This window comes from Antedon mediterranea, chromosome 10 (genome assembly GCF_964355755.1).
Source record: "Antedon mediterranea chromosome 10, ecAntMedi1.1, whole genome shotgun sequence".
Classification (NCBI taxonomy): domain Eukaryota; kingdom Metazoa; phylum Echinodermata; class Crinoidea; order Comatulida; family Antedonidae; genus Antedon; species Antedon mediterranea.
In genome coordinates this window covers 6433660-6454459 of record NC_092679.1, presented here as the reverse complement: position 1 = coordinate 6454459, position 20800 = coordinate 6433660, and the positions used below count along the sequence as shown (strand labels likewise).

Genomic DNA, 20800 nt, shown 5'->3' with positions numbered 1-20800 from the left:
GACGTAAGTTGTTTTGTATATAGGACTGTTTATTTAAATCAGTGGACCGGAGTTTTAAGGCAAACATTTTTAATTGCACTGGGCAGCTCATTATAGCAGTGCACCTGTCTTAGTTTAAAAGATAAAATAATGTATGATTAAATGATGAAGTATCTGAAACAATATTTACAGTATTGCTTTTTTTTTAAACCAAAAACTACTACTTCATTTGTGCTAAGTTTGACCTAGTAATGTATGCTCCACAGAATATATACTGTACATAACAGGAAAATGTAATAAGAGCATTTAAAAAACTTTTTATATTAATAAATCAAAATACATAAACAATATTGTTAAAATATGTACTTAAAGACACTAGACCTGCAATATTTGACTACTTGTAAAAATAATGCATATATATAACTTTAAAAACATTAAACCAGGTCATTGCTTGTTTTAAAGAGAAAAACAATGCACTACATCAGTAGCTCGCGTCAAAAGTTCTCTCGTTGATGTTTCTAGGCATACTTAGTTGGGCTAGTTTTATAGAAAGAGCGGTAACGTACGAACTAGTCTGACAATGTCGCGTTGCTGAATCTGCTAATACAAATTTGGCAAGACCTGGTATTTTATCTGAAAAGTTACGGTTTTTTTATTTGTTTACCTTTTGCGATCGAAGTGGGTGCATCACATCACAATATGAAAATATCAATTGTCACACAATGCATGTTGGGATTATAGCAGGCTGCTAAAATGATTAGAATCAACTTATTTTTCACAACTTTTAACCATTTAAAGGCGAAAAAAATTATAGCATTAGGTCCATATGGTACTTATTTTTACATAAAATGTAGTGTGTGACCTTAAATTAGGTAAAACGTAGGTCTAGTGTCTTGAATGTTTGCATACAATCAGGCCTGACACGTACACAAATAATATGCGTAACCAACCATCTGTGTCGGCAAAGGGGGGGGGGGGGGGTGTTGAGAGATAATATGACAAATTCTCCATCACTGTAGTTTTATGGCCTTAAATAAATGGCCTTGTGTCAAAGGTTAGGTTCAAAAGTTCAATACAGAAACAATTTTTTTAGTTATAATAATGTAACTTAAATTGTACAATATATACCTTATAAAAATATTATTCTGAAACTACTTTATATTTTAAAATTACACCCTGCAATGTTGAAGTTAAATAATATGACAGAATGCACAATTCCCCATTGCATGTTACTACTAATGTATACTGTACCGTATATCCTCTGGTATAATCCTACAGCTCTAGAACACGAAATTGGGCTGACTTTGTGGGGTGGGAATGTACCCGGGAAACCCTAATTCAGGAAAAAAAATTATTGGTAAGCATTTCTTATAAAAACTCATCTAAACTGGCTAGAGAGAGGCCTACATCCACATCAAAAGTCAATACTGGGACTATACAAGGGGATATGCCTGTTTGTGAAATCAGACATAAAGTAGGGAGTGGGATTTAGACCAGAAATGGGATGACAATTGGGAATATACGGTACATTTATTCTAGGCTATAGTCAAATTATGGCTAAAATGCATTGTTCCAACATTCTGCCATGCCTGAAACTAATAAACGCTGACATCTAATCTTATAATCTTTTATAAGTTTAATATTTTTAAAGTTTTTGGGTTGTATGTAGTAAAAATTATTTTCAAAGTAGTTTTACTTTTAGTGACTGATTTCACAAATCAATCAAAACAAACATAGAAAGATTTCTATCTGCATAATATATATATTTATATTGTTTTTCAATTGAATTGAACAAATATTATATAATCAAATACTATTGTCAATACTATATTATGTAATACATTTTCAACTGTAAAACTGTCAAATCTACTCCTTCAGCTGATCCTTTTCTCTGTTCCCATGTCAAAGTTCAAAGTTATAGATTCCATTATTTAGAAAATAAATGGAATCACAGCTTTTCTTGTTTTTGGATAATTGTCAAACTTTTCAAGATAATACCTAAAGAGAAAAAGACATTATACAGTAAAGCTCTGTCTACACTATCAAACTTGTTTGACAAAAAAAGTGTGATGTGCCCAAATATGGTAGTGATATGAAATCATGTCCATATATGGGCACATTACATTTACTTTAATAGTTTAGACAGGTCTAAAGATAATTTTTTTCGCCATGCACAAGTAACGTCTTATCCTATACTGTATGAAAATGTAATAACAACAACTAACAGTAGAACCTCTACTTTGAGACATCCTTATTTAATAAGGTCTGTGTGAACACAGTTTTAATTAAATTAAGCAACTAGAAATAAGGCATGGTGTGAACACAGTTTTTATTAAGCAACCAGAAATAAGGCATGGTGTGAACACAGTTTTAATTAAGCAACCAGAAATATGGCATGGTGTGAACACAGTTTTAGTTCATAAATCAGAAATAATTTAAGCGCTTACTGGTGATGGTGACAAGCTCTTGGTCCAATGTTGCACAGAGTAAAAAGAAAAAATGAAAATCCAGAGAAAGACCAATTGGCTATTGCAAAACCCAACCACTCCAGAATCTCGCCAAAGAAATTGGCACCTGACACATAGTTAAACATTCCACCTGAAAAAAGGGAAATATAACTGTAAATATAAATAAAAAATAAATCTATGATTCTGAATTGATAGCGAATCTAGAGTTAAGTGTACTGTACGTTATTCTCCACATATATACCAGTATCATAGGCAAATTCTGTGATACTGTGACACATGTATCATATGTGCTGTCTGTATTATGTTAAGGTTAGAGTTAAACTTATGGCCTACAGATAAAGGCTTCACATGTGATACTGTATTACAGAATTTGTCTATGACACTGGCATGGACTACTGGTACTAGGGCTACCCTAAAAAACAGGAGGGTGCTAAGCTATTCATTGTTTTGTAAAAGATTCTTAGAAAATGTAAGCATCTCTACCCCTGCCCAGACTGAGAATCTACTCCACCACACAGCAGTCCACATCAACTAAATTCATTTTACCTTTTGGTATCTTATATCCAGTCTCACCAGGTTTCCGTAAATTTCTGAGAATATAATCTGAGTGCAAATTAATAGACATCCCGGCAAAGAAAAGAAAAATACCTGGAATATGGATAAACAAAGCACTATAAATATATAATTAAAATATTTTTTCTGTAAAAATTAATGTCATGAGCAGTATACACAACAATTATACTGATTTCTATGTGGCTTCCTTCTAGAAAAACTAAAACTTTGACAACAGAAAGGATTTACTAAAGCATCTCAAAGTTATATGCTTATTATAATTCTGATGAATCTTTTAAACAAATTACAGATTAATTCTATATTTCACAGCCTATTATTATTATTATTAATATAATGTTGAAATTATAAAGAAAAATCTGTAAAACAAGATTATTAATCTTCTTTAAAATAATTATTCTTTTCAAAAATTCTTTATTAAAAAACAAACGTACCCACTAAAAACCTAGGATCCAAAATCCAACTACTTGGATATTCTCCATACATGGTAAGATACCTTCCTTGTATATATCCATTACACATACAAAACATAAGGGCCAGAACAAACGGTAGAATGGGAGTATCCTTTCCACCACGTATCAAAAACGGGAACACAAGGGCCCTAGTAAAAAAAATTCATTGTTATGAATTATAAACAATAGTAGAAAATTCCATTTTTAATAAAACAAAAATAACAAACATTAAAAAATAAACCAATTAATCAATTATAACCAAAAAGCTAGAACTCTAAATGACCTGTTCAGACATACGGCAGATTTACTGTTTTGCATCATAAACAACTCCATACAGATTTTGAACTCTAATCAATCAACAGAAACGGTTAAATTAGAAAAATTAGTAGCGATTTCCAAATTCATTTGGTACTAAAATAAAACTGACTCTTAATACCACTACACTGTGTAGTCAGATTACATTTAATAGTTGCTTTAGTTTTTATTTAAACAAAACATACCTTTGAAAATAGTGAATAATAAAGAGACCACATAGAATAACGTTGACTGGGTTCTTAGTCTGGGGACTATCTGTGAAGAGAACTAACGCCAGTGGTATTGACAATGCTGGAAGCTCTTGAACAATCCAGGCTACTCTCACATTAATCCTCATGGAGTCTGTGAGATGACCGTAGCGACCGTATGTTGCCTTAAACCACTGCAGCAGGCTCATAACGAAGATGGATAAAAACGCCAATGCCAACGTCATCCTTGAAATCAGCTGTTCTTCGGCTGGACTCTGCCCGCTGTTTATTATATACCACAGCATAATTACTCTTAGATAGTTGTCTCTGTGAATGAAAAATTGATAAATGTTTATGCTTGGTCAAATCAAGGAGCACTGTACTATATGGCCTGGGTATAAAATATGGGAAAAATAATAGGAGATGGGATTATACAAAATTAGGGGTGGGATTATACACAGATTGCATTAACAATGGAATTTATTAAAATCTTATGTCAGAATTCAGCCTACTGTTAGGGGGTTAGACTAAACAAATGCAAGGAATTATAACTTGGTCATACCCTACAGTACTGTATATGATCTGGCAACCTATTATAACTAAGTATCTGTGGTAGTATGAAAGAAATTCTATTGTTAAACAAACAATAATGAATAATTGAATGAAATATAATCACCTGATATCAGGTGATCTTGTGTAGAATGTAAAGGAACCAGTAAGTATTTAAACAGAATGATTAATCTATTTTAAATAAAATATTAACTTGAGGTGGTGTTCAGTAATCTATCTTGATGTCTGTCTTCACCATATCAATTGATACTACCAGTAACATTCTACTCACTGTAACATTATTCTACTTTTTAATTACCTGTAGAAACAATATACCATTCATCCTAACACTTCTGTTACTCTGAAATCTACCCACATTTATATACCACATCCTTAGTTAAAAGAAAGTACTTGTGCTGTGTATAAACTATAATTTATTACTTTAAATTTCCTATAACATCAAGTTCTAAAATGTTTCAAATTTCCTCAAATTTTTAGGGCATGACCCAAGTATACATTTGGAGCTTTGAAACAAATAGTTTGTAATTAACCACTTTCCGACATGTAACACTTGAATAATATAATAATAATATTAGGATTCAAGAAATATTGGGATTCGAGAAATATTAAGATCAATGAATTAGGATTAAAAACAATAGGATTAAAGAATTAGGATTAAAGAGATATTAGGGTTATTAAATTGTGACAATTTTGACTATTTAAAATGAATATTTAGAAGAAAAAACAAATTTGTTATTCAGTGTACATACCTAGTAATTTTATTGTATTCAATATACAAATAGCTTGATTAGACATGGAAACTTGGAATTTGTGACTAATTATTTGACGTTTAAAAAAAAAAAAAAAAAACCAATTACTTTCTAGGCCTACTGTAGGCACATACAGCTGTTGGTATTGGTATATTGACTTTAAATAAACAAATGCCTAATAATTATAAAGCCTTATCTTTTAACTGTGTACACTTGACGGATAATGACATGGCATGGTGCAAGCATGGCAAGTGGCGTGATAATTCCAGGGATGTAAACAGTTCAAGTAGACCAACTATGTTTAAATACATTATTATTATTTTCGTTATTTAAATAAGGATGCAATGGTGTAGCGTTATGCTAGGGTTCCCAAACTCATTGTAATGTTGGTATTTGTTTTTGTTAACTCACCATTTTATTGACCATCGTCTTTTCTCACTATTTTCCTAGAGGGATGTATTTTTAGTTAGGTTACGAGGGTCGGAGGCCCGAGAGAGAAAGAAAAGAGGGCCACCACTAGCCTAGCTAGGCCTAGGCATTAATATATTACAATATTTGTGTATATTATTATATTATAATACTGCCTAGACATAGGCTAGGCCTAGACCTGGTTTGGGCCTAACTTGGTTGGTGAAGTTGGGGTTTATTAATTAGGCCGCCTAGCTAGGCCTAGGGTAGCCTAGGTCTAGTAGTAGTAGGCCTAGGTAGGCCTAAACTAGGCCTAGCATCCCGCAGCAGGCCCTACTAGCTAGGCTAGCTAGGCCTAGCCTAGGCTCTAGGCCTAGTAGACCTTTATTAGCTAGGCCTTACCTATAGTCTAGCTAGGTTAAAAAATGTATTTTACCTCAAATCTGACTGAAAATAAACCGTTATGAAGGTTGTAAAACAGGTGCAAACAAATGGCCGGATGCCCAGTAGTAAACCTAGGCCTACTAGCACTCTCTCCGATTTCGATATGATCTCCACACACACGACACACACCACGATGACGGAGGAATAATTTAATTTTGAAAACAAAAATCTAAAAATATTTATGCCGCCCTCTGTTGGCTGAAAACTTTTTGACATACAAGACGCACACACAAAGAGTAACACAAGAAAACTTAACATTTTTCTTTGTGTCAAAATTTGTTTAAAGATATATTGTCCCCCTATTTTTTTTGTCTTCTATTTTTTTAAAAATATGTTACTGATTAATACAATAATCTTAAACAATATAAAATGATAATGATAAAATGGTGTCACCAAAAAAAAGATTTTTTTTAAAACCAAAATCACCATTAATCAAAACGAATACAAGAGAGAATCCGGTCTGACTTACTTTTACATACTGTTTGTTATAGGTGTGTTTTTCTTTAGTGCGTAAGTAATACTCGTAAATAAAGTCCTTGATTATTATTATATTGCTCAAACTTCAGGATTTTTTCGAGTTTTGAAAAAAAAAAGAGATTAAAAAGCACATCTTACTACCGAATTTATGTGTTTTTTTTAAACCAATCTTGCACCAAATTTAGTTGATCATCACAATAATATTAATAGTTTCAATCCTTTATAGTTTTATAAGATTTCATCTCTTGCTTTGTAATATTTCCATCTGATTTGGTTAGTTGTTCTGCTTTTGCAAATATTAGAAAGAAAATCATTCCAAATAGATTGATTGCAGCAATTATTCTAAACATCAAAGACCATTGACTGACTGTATTCTGTAAACAAATAAATAGAAGATATAAATCAAACGTTTTAAATTATATATATATATTTTTTTAATGTGCCTTGCCATCCTTGCCAAGCGCTGCCTGAGTGGACAGGAATAAAAGAAATAAAACAAGAGGTATAAAGCGTGGTTCCCACTAGAACGCAACGCAACGTAAAGCGTGGTTCTCGCTAGCGACGTATCGAGGCAAAGTGATGTATTGCGTAATCGCAAGTGGAATCCGACAACACAACAGTGCTGCAAAAATCGCAGGTTTGATTTCACGTAGGCGGGGGCAAACACAATGATTGGAAGGGCATTTTCTTACGTTGCCTAGATCATAGAGGAAAAACCCTCCATGTCTAGATTGTGTTACGTTGCGTCGCTAGTGGGAACCACGCTTTTGTTTTAATAATTAAAATTAATTTTATAGCTCCTCCATGCTTACATCGTCTTTTATCAATATTCCAAGCGAGATTAGAATAATCATAACAACACCATTTCCTACAGATATCGATATTCCCATGATCACTGCCGACCTTTCTTTTGATACTTCTATAACGTTTGCCATTACACCTGGTGCATAGCATCCAAGACAACCAAACGACAATGTAAGAAGTGTCATTGTCACTATCGCACTGTGTTCAAAGAAACCAATACAAGACATGCACAAGGCAGGTATTCCCAGGGCTACAAAAAAAGAATGTATAGATATAATTTCAATCGCTTATTGGATTTAAAAAAAGAAAAAGAAAATATTCGAGGCATACTCTATGGGTAAAACCAGGATGTGGGTCGGGTTATTGACATATTGATTGTTTATAATGGTTTATTATTACTTAATAATGACGGTTTGAATCATTTTCCTTTTTGTTGACAACATTTTGAGGCAAAAAATCCATTTTGTCTTAAGCTCTGTCTACACTATCAAATGGTATGTGACCAAAAGCGTGATGTGCCTATATATGGACACGATGACGTCATATTACTACCATAATTGTTCAAATTACATACAGTATTTGTCACAAAAAGCGTGGTGTTCCCTAGGACGCAACGCAACGACGTATTGACGCAAATTACTGTATTGCATAATCACACGTGGGAACCGACGACGCAACAATGCTGCAAACATAGCAGGCGGGGGGAAACTCAATTATTGTAAGGGCATTTTCTTACATTGCGTAGGTTGCGTTATTTTGCGTCGCTAGTGGGAACCAAGCTTAAAGTTTGATGGTGTAGACAGAGCTATAAGAAAAGAAATGATGTATGAATATAAGAACAACGTTTTAAATACCGGCCTTCTGAACAGACGATTATCGACTTGGTATAGATAAAGATAATATACCGTATCTTACTTATCATTATAAAGAACTTCCTAGTATTAATAACACTGAAGTAGTGGCGTTGAATGATAACGTCAGCATATATTCCAGACAGAATAGAAACAGCACTTTCTATAATAGCTGGAATTGCCATTATAAGACCGACCTACAACAGCAAAACACATTGTCATAGTATAAAATATTTTTACAAACATATTATTATTATAATACTTGAAAAGAGTAACCTACTGAATGTTAACAATTTCTAATGATTGTAGGCTATTTTAAACACAAGTCGTTACATGAGACAACGTAAAGCGTGGTTCCCACTAGAACGCAACGTAACGCAGCGACGTATCGGCGCAAAGTGATGTATTGCGTAATCACAAGTGGACCGACGATGCAATGCAACCTGGAAACATCGCAGGTTTGATTTCACGCAGGCACAGTTAAGCTTGGTTCCCACTAGAACGTAACGCAAGGAACGTAAACGCAACGCAAGCGTTTTAACCAATGACAAGCGAAGTTATAGACAGTTAACAATCACAAGCGAATAAGCCATCGCTTGTGATTAGTCAATTCACTTGCGTTGCGTTACGTCCTTGCGTTGCGTCGCTAGTGGGAACCACGCTTTATTGGAAGGGCATTTTCTTACGTTGCGTAGGTTGCGTTACGTTGCGTTGCTAGTGGGAACCAAGCTTTAGTATTGAACTACTTCGACAAAAAAGTCAATATCGGTCAATTGGATTCACTTGCAAAAAATCTACTTTTAGAAACTTATTTAAAAAATCTAAAATGTGCTAGTTTGTTATAATATGATTGCGGCAATTGAATGCAGTATTATTTTTGGTCATAACACAACTCAAGGACGTAGTAAGCGATATGTAAGTTTTTTAACCATCATGATTTTAACCAATCAAGCAATGGATTATTCGAAATCGCTCGTCATTGGTCAACTCGCTTGAGTTGGGTCTACGTCATTGCGTTGCGTTTCTAGTGGGAACCACTCTTAATGGATCATACTTACGTATTTTCTATCAATTCGTAATATCAAAGAAGAAAAAACAGGTACTTCAGTGAGGATGAAAGAAAAAGTTAAAGTATATACCGTGAAACCAATTATTATTGACCACACAGCTGATGACGTCACCAGATCACAAAGTGAAACAGATTTTGTATCCTGAGCAAAGATAAAACAATATGGAGTTTATGAAATTTATTTACACAACTGCGCATTACAATTTAATTTGCGTTTGTGTGTGACCGTTTTACAGGTATGAAAGGTAAGAAACATATGGGTGGAGCACACACAAATTAGACTTTAACGTCATCACCTACCATATTTGGGCACATCGCGCTTTTTTGTCAAACTAGTTTAATAGTGTAGACAGAGCTTTAGAGCTTTTACTTCCCTGTGAACAGACGGACCTTAACTATGACCAATAAGGTTAGCACCCGAGTGTCACGTGGTACAGCCTTACCTTATCATTGTTTGTTTCATGAAAACTCTTTAAAAACGTAAGTTCATCATTTGAAATAAAAGGATCTTCCTCGGGATCGTCATAGACAAATAGCATAAATACTATCAACACAATAACACTAAATGCACCTAATAACGAGAGAGAGAAAGGTGACATTTAAGTAAAGTAGTAATTTAGGTTGATGAATGTATAGGCCTACGGTACGGTAGTCTGCAATGATCATAATTGAGAGGAACAATTTAAATGACCCCTTAAATTAAGAAATTTTGAATTGTATTACGATATTAGGTGTGTTTCTTTCAGTAATGTCTCAAAGTTGTTTTTAACAACATTCAGAGTTAGTAAAAGTCCAACATCGTTTGTGATTAATTTTTGTTTATAGTTCATAAAGGTTATTGACCCTTCCTTGATTCTGTATGATATTATTTATTTTTTATAAATCTAATAAAAACTGAAAACAGTGTCCTCTAAGCTAGTTTTAATTACTATTATAAGCTCTGTCTACACTATAAAAATATATGTGACAAAAAATGCGCCCATGTGCCCATATATGGATATGATGATGTCATATCACCACCATATTTGGGCATACCACTACCACATTTGGGCACATAACACTTTTTTGTCAAACTAGTTTGGTAGTGTTGACAGAGCTTAAAGGTAATATAATTTACTGCAAGTATAAAATGACATAGGCCATCCAGCGGAACTGTTACAAATCCATGAAGATAAAGGATACCAGATAGCATCAGCTATTGACGAACCTATACAAAGAAATACAAAAACATGGAAAGTTATGTGGATTTTGACCAAAGAACCTCTATTGTGAAAGGTTTTCTGACAACAATGATAATAGTTCTCATGACTTCTGTGTCACTTACACGAAGCAATGTCTCTAATTGTTTCCGCAATACCTAACTTCGCATGAGAATAGGATAGAATTAGAAGCAAAATACAACAGAGATGATAAAAAGATAGCTATGATTAGCACTTAATTTGCCAAATCCAGTCTGGCCCAATCCAGTCTGGCCCAATCCAGTCTGGCCTAAATCCAGTCTGGCCCAATCCAGTCTGGCCTAATCCAGTCTGGCCCAATCCAGTCTGGCCCAATCCAGTCTGGCACAATCTAGTCTACCCCAATCCATGCAATCGTTAAACTGAGAAGTTTGAAACTATTACCAGAAATACCAATAGATATCAATGTACTTCGTTCTTGCGGAACAATCCATTTTCTTACAGTGACATAGAACGCTGAGAAAACCAGTGCCTGAAAGAAAGACAAACATTAAACAGTATCAGCCGCCACTGATACCCACAATGACATTTTTCAGTAATTTGTTTCGGATTTATATATAACAATATAAACATGATTATATTTGTATCTCCATTTAGATCTAGCCACTATACCTACAGCATTGTCATTTTTTAGTAATTTGCACTTGGATTTATATAATTATAACTTCGGTAAATCGCGTGTTATTTCTATGTTTACTCGATGGTATATAAAGTTGGTTCGTACTTTCGGTACTGATTTTAACCACCTGATACAACCCTGTTTACTATTTAATTTGAGTTAGATAATTAGTTATTGACAATTAAAACGAATTTAGGTCGAACGATTTGCCCCAAATAGGGGGTGTTTTCTGATTGTGGTATATACTGTCCAATGGATGTCCATCTTGAAAAATACCCGCACACAATAATACGAGGATACCTCGCATTTACCTATCTCCACCTACGTTAATTGTTTTTGATAGCTGAAAATCGGTTGAACAGCTCGAGTACAGCAACATAATGTTGAAAACAGGCCGATTTTCTTATAAATATATATTTATAACAATAAAAAAAACACTTGCACTGATGAAGGGCTAGTGTTACCCGAAAGCTCTGCTAACTTTTCTGGCTGTTTTACTTATCGTTTTGATTTAGCTTTTCGCTTCTTTTTTTTGTATCTCCATTGAGATCCAGCCACTGATACCCACAGCATTGTCATTTTTTCAGTAATTTGCCTTTGGATTTATAAAAATAAAAAATATATAATATACTATTTTGATAGATTTAATATACGTTTATACAAATGTATTGATTTGCGATGAATGGAACTTTCCAGTCTCCCAACAAAGTAGAATTTTTTGGTTTAACACAAGTAGGTCAATTTATGGGCCCTTGGAGATAAACTTAAAACCTTTAGATATAGTATTGCAATACTTGAAAAAATACTTTAAATACGTATTAACCATTTTTGGTCGACATTTGAATCGAGTGTGGGTACAGTAAGATATATAAACACATAAAAAAACTGTATTACTGTGAGTGTGGGTAGGCTCTACTGTAAGATATATAAACACATATACAAATAAACTGTATTACTGTGAGTGTGGGTAGGCTCTACTGTTATATATATAAACACATGATATACAAATACAATTTATTTTGACAGTTGCTTCTAAACGTTTGTATTAATTAATATTTACAAAAAATATAAACGTTGTAGTGGTGTATCGTTATGTACTTTACTATTTCTAAGGACTATGACAGTGACAGTTTAAACAAAGTATTAAATCGGAAATGTTTTACTCTATTGAGTGGTATATTATTTATAGGCCTATAAAACATGAAAACAAATTTCGTTACTGAGTGGATAAAGAATATATTTAAACATTGTTCCTCTTTGTACCCATCCCTCAACCCTAATGTTACATTCAAAACACAAATTGAGTTTGTTTAAATGAGTCCACATCAAATATTTGGACACATTTTTGTGACAAGTTTCTCTTTCGGAAATAATTCTCAGCGTGCTAATTTTAGTTGACTACATAAATCATCGTGTCTATTTATTCGTTTCTGTAAACAACGTACATTTGAAATCGCCAGATATTTTACACTGGAATTCTATGTATTCGAGAACCATATGTGGGCACGACCTAGATGGTACGCGAGTGAAAAAATATAAGATGATGAAACCGTCATCCTTATTGTTGCAAAAACCATAAGCCCTACCAGGCGATCATTTTAAAAATGACTCCTTAAATGTATTTAGGCACTATGTTATTTGTTAAAATCGTTACAAAACTAACCTGTGTTACACCTTCTAAAACTCGCAGGATAATGAGAAAAATGCTGCCTACGCCTGAAGCCCAGGGAACCAACGATGCTAATACGGCTTCCAAGAGAAGAGCAGTTGCAATTGCTGGTTTCCCGCCAGTTTTACCGATAAACCAACCTCCCGGAATTCCGCCTAATGTATAACCGTAATAAAATGATCCAAGTATATACTGTTGTGTTGTATCGTCCCAATCATACAGTGGTATCTAGAAAACAAAAGTAGCATAAAAACAAAAATATACTTAAATAAATAAATTATTACGTCAGTCAACGTTGAATTTGTTGCCCGTACAACGTAGTAACAAACATAGCGAAAGACTAGGCCTATGCCTATCTACGCACAAATATTTTATTAAAAAAAAAAAATCTAGTTTAAAAAGGTTTTACATGGCTTGTTGACAAATACATATGAATCCAGTTTTGTAAATTGACGTCACAAAACTCACGACGCTAGAATACGAAACGGATTTACAGAAAAAGGAGCAAACTTTGACAAAATCTATCGAATAACTCAGTTAGTTATTTGTGATTGGTCAACTTGCGTTTGTCTTCGTCATCCAAGTGGGAAACAAGCAAGGCTCCTACGCCACAGTCACGAAATATCCCTATTATGCCACATTAGCGTAGTGTAATGCGTCTACGTAGTTCACAACTGAAAAGCGATCATCATCATTCCTGGAGAGTACGCAAAACGCGAACGGACGTTGTCAGCGCACTGCTGCAACTTGGCCAATCACGACGACGCGATACATAATTGTCATTGGTCAATATAATATAACTTGCGTACTTTGCGCCTGCGTTGATGCGTTGCAACAAAGTGGAAACCAAGCGTTTTTCTGTCACCGTAGTTTGTGGTAGATCGTCGGAGAACAAAAGGTTAAGATGGCTTACGGAGTTGCCTTTTGAGTTGTTACTTGGAATCGTAGACACATTTGTGTTTGGTTTCTGTTCCTCTGTGGAGTTTAGCGGTCCTACCATGTGTATGATGGCAATATTGATATTTATTCGTACACAATAAGTACAAATGAAGACAAAACAGCACAATACTGCTACAAAATATCGCCTCATTTTATAAACTGAAGTCGTGTCAATCCCATTCGTTTGGATATATAATACAAATGAATCTAGTGACTCTATTCGTAATCTCTACTTACTGTCCTTTTGTATAGTATCTTATAGAAACTTCATATAGAATGCCAATTTTTTTGTTGTTGACCTACTTGGTCTAATATTGTTTTTCTTTGTAATATTGACCTTGATCTATTCATTAAAAAAAGAAAGTAAGCATGCACGATTAGTTATTCAGCTATTCATGACAGCAGCTTTTTGTTGCTTAATAATAGTTGGGGAGCCAGAAAGAGTTTACGTGCACCCTCTAGCAAACTATAGTGCGCTGACAACGTCCGTTCGCGTTTCGCGTACTCTCCAGGAATGATGTTCGCTTTTCATTGTTAACATAGTTTGCTAGAGGGTGCACGTAAACCCTTTCTGGCTCCCCAACTATAAGCGTTTTATTGTTAGGCCCAATTTATGCCATAAATATAAATCTCATGAATTATTTATTCATGATTTATTTCTGCCTGAGATGGAGTCTCGTTGTGGAAACACTTTTACGCTCTTTTCTCTTCACTGAGAGATGTACTTATGTACTTCTATTATTATTATTATCATTATTATTTTTGCTTTCAAAAGGATAATCATTGTGATCTCATTTATTAGCCTGGGTGCAGAACAATTAATATACACATTTGCGGGAAAAAAGTATAGGACAATTTTTTTTTGGTTTTTCTAATAGAGTATACCATATAGAATGTCAGAAAAAAAAATCCCCATCCCAGGGTCTTGGGGAAAATTTTTTATGGCACTATTAAATTTTGCCCTATATAACACACACAAATTCCTATTAACACACACAAATACCTATATATAGGGGATAGGGAAAATCAATTAACGGTTTTTGTTACTTGCAGTTGTGTTTTAATGATTAAAATTAGTAGAGGCTTTAATAACTACTTCTCATAGTAGTTGATGAATCAAGTCGATACGATGACATCATCATGCCAGAATCCAATATGGCGTCCAATTTGGCGGGAAAAAAACAGGGTATTGCTAAACCCCCGCAAACCCTTGCAAACCTCCAAAAAAACATAGCAAACCCCACCGAAACAACATAAAAGTGATTGAATCATGGAGTGTACGACCCACTGGGTATGTCCATGTAAAAAAAATATTAAATTTCTATTGTTAACTACTTATTTTGGGGATAAAACATCATTTTTTGGTTTAAAATTAGCAATCAATTTTTAACAAAAAATGATGTTTTACCCCAAAAATAAGTAGTTAACAGTAGAAATCAAATTTTTTTTAAACATGGATATACCCAGTGGGTCGTACGCTCCATGATTCAATCACTTTTATTATGTTGGTTCGGTGGGGTTTGCTATGTTTTTTTGGAGGTTTGCAGGGTTTAGCAATAATTTTTGGTCAAAAATTATGTTTTACCCCAAAAATAAGTAGTTAACAGTAGAAATTTAATTTTTTTTTACATGGATATACCCAGTGGGTCGTAAACTACATGATTCAATCACTTTTATGTTGGTTCGGTGGGGTTTGCTATGTTTTTTGGTAAGGGTTTGCGGGGGTTCTGAGCAATACCCTGTTTTTTCCGCCAAATTGGACGCCATATTGGATTCTGGCATTATGATGTCATTGTTATCGACTCGATTTATCAACTACTATGAGAAGTAGTTATTAAAGTAAGCCTCAGCAAAGTTTAATCATCATAACACAACTCCAAGTAAAAAAAAACGTGAATTGGTTTTCCCTATCCCCTATAGGTATTTCTGTGTGTTAATAGGCATTTGTGTGTGTTATATAGGCCAAAATTTAAAAGTGCCTTAAAAAAAATTTTCCCCAAGATGAGGATTTTTTTTTCTGAAATTCTATATGGTATACTCTATCAGAAAAAAAAGAAAAACATTTTCCTATACTTTTTTCCCGCAAAATTTGTACTGCACCCAGGCTATATATCCTTCTCAAGGTAGCAATCCCGTTCACAATACAAACATTATATACAAGATGTTCTACACAAAACTAAGTAGTAAAGACGTTGGGAGTGGTTGTTTTTATTTTCATTTGTCATTTTTCAGGCTATTGTTATAAGTTGACAATATCGCTTTTATTCGCATGACATTTTTGGGATTTGACCTTAGAATCGCTAGCCGAGCACTTTAACCAAGCTACAATTACTTGCTGGAATAGCCTAGTTCTAGTCAGAATGTCCAAGCCTAATTGAACTCACATTCAATGTCATGCGAGTAAAGCGATCACCTTTACTGGAATTGTCAACAATTAGTTTCAATCAGGGAAGAGTGAAAGTAATGTCACTCTTCCCTGGCTTCAATCTTTTATAGTCTTTATAAGATTTCATCTCTTGCTTTGTAATATTTCCATCTGATTTCGTTAGTTGTTCTGCTTTTGCAAATATATTAGAAAGAAAATCATTCCAAATAGTTTGATTGCGGCAATTATTCTAAACATCAAAGACCATTGACTCGCTGTATTCTGCAAAATAGGGGAGTTAATTAGTAAAATAGGAGAGATAAAGTTTCCTCCTTTCCTGCACTTTGTTGACAAGAAAATACGTACTATCTTATGTTATTTAAACTCACGTGGTTTATTTTCTGTGACAACAATGTCTTTTTTTGGAGTGAAATAAGTCAATATAGATACTTACATCTTTTATCAACATTCCGAGAATGAGAAGACCAATAAAAAATACAGCATGTGATATACACGTGACTATGCCCAAGATCATTCCAGAAGCTTCTTTGGATACCTCCATTACGTTTGCCATTACACCTGCTGCATAGCAACCAAGAAACCCAAACGACAATGTAAGGAGTATCATTGACACTATTGCATAGTCTGGGTTCCAGACGGAGTTTTGTCTTAATATTAGTAAAAAGATAAATATTTTGGCACATATGGCGTTTCATACGTATACTACTTGATTTTGGATACTCCGTCTGGGGAAACACGCACAAGTCACGTGGTTTGACACCAAGAATTCTTGGTGCATACGATTATCCGGTTGACTAGTTTCAGCTGCATGCGATTGGCTACTCACACTCGTACACCGTTTTAATATTCATATTTCAGAATTTCAAAGACTCAACAACTAAGTTGATGCGCATGCGCTATGTTACGTTTAGACAATGTGTAGGCCTACTTGGGTACATTTATGAAAGTTTCTGAAAGGCTAGAAATTATTTTATATGCCTACAGTAGTAGTCTGGTAAACATTTGATGGGATTTTTCCCAAGAACATGAAAACTCGTAATATGATAGGCTAGCTTCTCCGCAAATCAAACATTGAATGGATCATTTATTACGCGGAGATAATTTTGATTTAATTCCCACCCAGACCCTGTCCTGTTCTGTGTGGTGGTGTACTAGGTGTAGCCCTGTTGTTGTGTGCCGCCGGTGGTGGTATGTTATAGGCCTACTTTATTGGCGTTTTATTTGGCAGGTCATACGTGCGAATTGAGTAGGACCTAGCTACGCCAAGGACTAAACAATTAATAAACAAAACAACTTGGCATTACGATTTTATATTTCAACAGTCTCGATCGTACATTCAGCACTGTACGTACTCGATCTTTTTCATTTTGAAACAAAATGATCATTGGTTGATTCGAAATCCATATTTACATACCGCCCGCCCCATATAGCCAAATACGGTATGATAAACTACGTCATTCTTATCGGATGTTTGCGGTCTGCAAATCGATTTCTATACGTGTTTCACAAGTCTGTATTTTCAGACAAAAATCGCGGTCGAAATAAAAACAAATAAATAAAAAAAAAAGATAATACAGACTTGGGGCAAGTCTAACTATTTAGTCCAGTCCCTAAGGGGAAATGATGTTACCATAGTGGATACAAGTGTGCCCTTTGGCATGTTGATAGAACATGATATGGAGATACCAAAACAAAGTTACTGGAAATCTGATTTGACCTCTGTGACCTCTGACCTCAATTTTTATATTTCTATCTTAAACAGCCATATCTCCGCAACGGGTTTGACAATTGAAATGATATTGGTGTCAAATAGATCAGAGGGTACATATTTATATTCGCTCTAATAGAACTTTTTCCAAAAAAACGACCAGAAATGTAATTTCTCAATGTTTTGACCTTTGACCTCGGCTTACTATATCTCAATAACTACTGATCAAAATTTCTTGAAATTTGTTTCAAATTGTTAAGAGCATACATATTTATATATACTCTAATTAAACATGTTCTTCCAAATCCACAGGAAATGTCATTTACTGACCTTTGACCTTTAATGTTTAAATATGTCTGTATCTCTGTAACCAAATGTCATAAAAAGTTCAACTTGGTGTCAAAATGTTCAAAATGTAAACATTTATATTAGCTCTAATAGAAGATGTTATCATATTTTTACTGGAAATGCTAGTTTGAGGTATGACCAGGATATACTGTTAAGCGTGCGTGTTTCATACTTATAATAATATACCTAAAATATAGATTTAATGGACCAGAACTACATTCAATATCCTATTTAGCCTTTTACAATTTTCTTAAAACTTAATGTTTAATTTAATTTCAATATATAATTCCATCGCATGGTAGGCCTACACCGTAAGAGCAACACTTAATATCAACAAAAAATTAGATAAACTTAAAAGTTAAATAACATTTTTAAAAAAGAAAGAAAATCAGGATCTTAAAGAAAGAAAAGAAGAATTAACCAATACGATTTGATACTCATAAAACATATGACCTAATTATCAATTAATTGCTTGAAGTATGCTGAAAAAATAAAATGTTTGAAACAGTGAGGAAAAAGCGAAGAAAAGAAAAACATATGTTTAAAATATTAGAAATCTGAAAAGGATCAAGACAAATTAATTACAAAGCTGATTTCTTTTCAAGAACATACTGTAGTGGAATATAAAAGGAAAACAAACCAGTGAGCAGTCAAAATTACCATCTTGGTTTGATGAGGCAATAACACATCCAGCTCATAACACTATACAACAAAATCTTTGAAACCAGAAGAAATTAAGAGAAGCAATAATAATTATGCTTTAATCCACAAAAACATGACAAAACTGACATCAACCATTACCGACCAAACGAACATTATAACATTTACACAAATAATTTACAAAAGTAATCAAAAACCAAAATCAGAGACCGACTAGAAGTAAATAAACCAATATATAAGGCTTTATACAGTAGGACCATCTTATACAGTTTGTCAATCAACTAAAATAAAAAGGAAATGAATATCACCAAATCTTTGATTTAGAGATTATCAGAAAGCATTTGACTCAATAAAACAGGCATTACCATATATTAGAGGGAAATATTATACCTCAACAAATATTGATTACGATCGTTCAAAGAGAAGTTAAGAAAGATTAGTAAGACAAGGCAACACTTAAGATCTTCACTGCATTGGAAGAGGTGTTTAATCAAAGAGCTAATCTAAAAAATAGAGTAAATATCACGTTAAAGACAAAATAAACAGTTAATTTAACCAAAATCACATTGACTTCCAGCCTATTTTTTGCTTTGAATTACAGTTTTTTTGGGTATGCACTATATCATGTTTTTTCAATCCAATTTTTGGTGAAACTATTATGTGTGACATTAAAATTGCATATTCAACAAAAATATTTGTCAAAATTACTTTTGTCAGGGGGAAAATAAGTATATCTTTAATAGCATGTGATATTATTAGCAAATATTTCAAATGTAGTTTTAAAACTTTCCCATTACAAACAATTGCCATAATTCTGATAACATTACAATACACCCATCCTCTGGGACTTATTTTCAAATGTAGCTAAAAACTTTCCAGTACAATTCCGGCCATTAAACAAAAAAGGTGTGATGTGCCCAAATATGGTAGTGATATGTCATTCATCGTGTCCATATATGGGCACATCACATTTTTTTGTCGCATAAAAATGTTATAGTGTAGACAGAGTTTAACATTTGTGTAACATGTAACAAAAATATGTGTCTCTCCATCCACCCCAACCCCCTCCCCTCTCTCGATCTCTTTTTATAGATTATTAATTGCTAAATATATGCAAAACGATGGGTCATAGCTCAAAATGACATTTCCAATTGAATTCTGACAAAATATTTTGTTAGAGCAAATATAAATGTGTATATTCTAAACAATTTGACACCAAACTGAACTTTTTAGGACAAATAGTTACCGAGATATTGACATATTCAAACATTAGAGGTCAAGGGTCAAAAAAGCTTAATTTATGGTAATTTTTTGAAAAAAGTTTCTATTAGACTAAATATTAGATTTATTTTCTTAACATTTTGAGCCCATTCTCAAATCTCTGAGATTGCGTGTTATTGAGATATTAGGCAATCAAGGTCAAAGGTCAAACTGAAAAATAAAGCCTTTGCGGCCATTTTTGTACAATTTTTTTCATTATAGCGAATATAAATATATATCTTTCAAGCATTTTGAAAAAAAAATTAATGTAAAATGTCCATGCGTTGTCAAGATATGGCGATTTTTAGTTATATAATAGAAAAATATAAAAATTGAGGTCAGAGGTCACAGAGGTCAAATCAGATTTCCAGTAACTTTGTTTTGGCATCTCCACACTATACTCTACCAAACTGCTATACTGAAAAATTTGTATCCAGTCTGGTAACATCCCACCCCTTTTTCTCCCCTTAGGGACTGGACTAATTGCATTGTGTTTGAAGAAACCAATACAAGACATGAACAAGGCAGGTAGTCCCAGGGCTACAAGGCAGGTAGTCCCAGGGCTACAAGGCAGGTAGTCCCATGGCTACAAGGCAGGTAGTCCCAAGGCTACAAGGCAGGTAGTCCCA

At 33.8% G+C, this 20800-nt stretch overlaps 2 protein-coding genes across 2 annotated transcripts; both read right to left on the bottom strand.

Moving 5' to 3' along the window:
* Positions 1-8: 8 nt before the first annotated feature.
* LOC140059890 (3-oxo-5-alpha-steroid 4-dehydrogenase 1-like) lies at positions 9-6250 on the bottom strand. The gene is made up of 6 exons (XM_072105866.1): positions 6136-6250; positions 3970-4299; positions 3452-3618; positions 2994-3095; positions 2427-2577; positions 9-1977 (listed from the first exon to the last, which is right to left on the bottom strand). The coding sequence occupies exons 2-6, from the start codon at positions 4275-4277 to the stop codon at positions 1911-1913; spliced, it is 795 nt and encodes a 264-aa protein (XP_071961967.1). The 5' UTR covers positions 4278-4299; positions 6136-6250; the 3' UTR covers positions 9-1910.
* A 582-nt stretch (positions 6251-6832) lies between these two features.
* LOC140060948 (sodium-dependent phosphate transport protein 3-like) lies at positions 6833-16802 on the bottom strand. The gene is made up of 8 exons (XM_072107323.1): positions 16629-16802; positions 12865-13098; positions 10967-11054; positions 10462-10551; positions 9788-9915; positions 8340-8472; positions 7433-7674; positions 6833-6994 (listed from the first exon to the last, which is right to left on the bottom strand). The coding sequence occupies exons 1-8, from the start codon at positions 16800-16802 to the stop codon at positions 6833-6835; spliced, it is 1251 nt and encodes a 416-aa protein (XP_071963424.1).
* Between the last annotated feature and the right edge of the window lie 3998 nt (positions 16803-20800).

Coding starts and splice junctions, on each gene's coding strand:
- LOC140059890 (XM_072105866.1), bottom strand. CDS start 4,277: ATGCTGTGGTATATAATAAACAGCGGGCAGAGTCCAGCCGAAGAACAG. Junction 3,619..3,969: donor ATTATTCACTATTTTCAAAG/GTATGTTTTGTT, acceptor TTTTTTTACTAG/GGCCCTTGTGTTCCCGTTTT. Junction 3,096..3,451: donor GGATCCTAGGTTTTTAGTGG/GTACGTTTGTTT, acceptor TCCATATTCCAG/GTATTTTTCTTTTCTTTGCC.
- LOC140060948 (XM_072107323.1), bottom strand. CDS start 16,802: ATGATACTCCTTACATTGTCGTTTGGGTTTCTTGGTTGCTATGCAGCA. Junction 11,055..12,864: donor TTTTAGAAGGTGTAACACAG/GTTAGTTTTGTA, acceptor TCTTTCTTTCAG/GCACTGGTTTTCTCAGCGTT. Junction 8,473..9,787: donor ATGAAACAAACAATGATAAG/GTAAGGCTGTAC, acceptor TTGCTGTTGTAG/GTCGGTCTTATAATGGCAAT.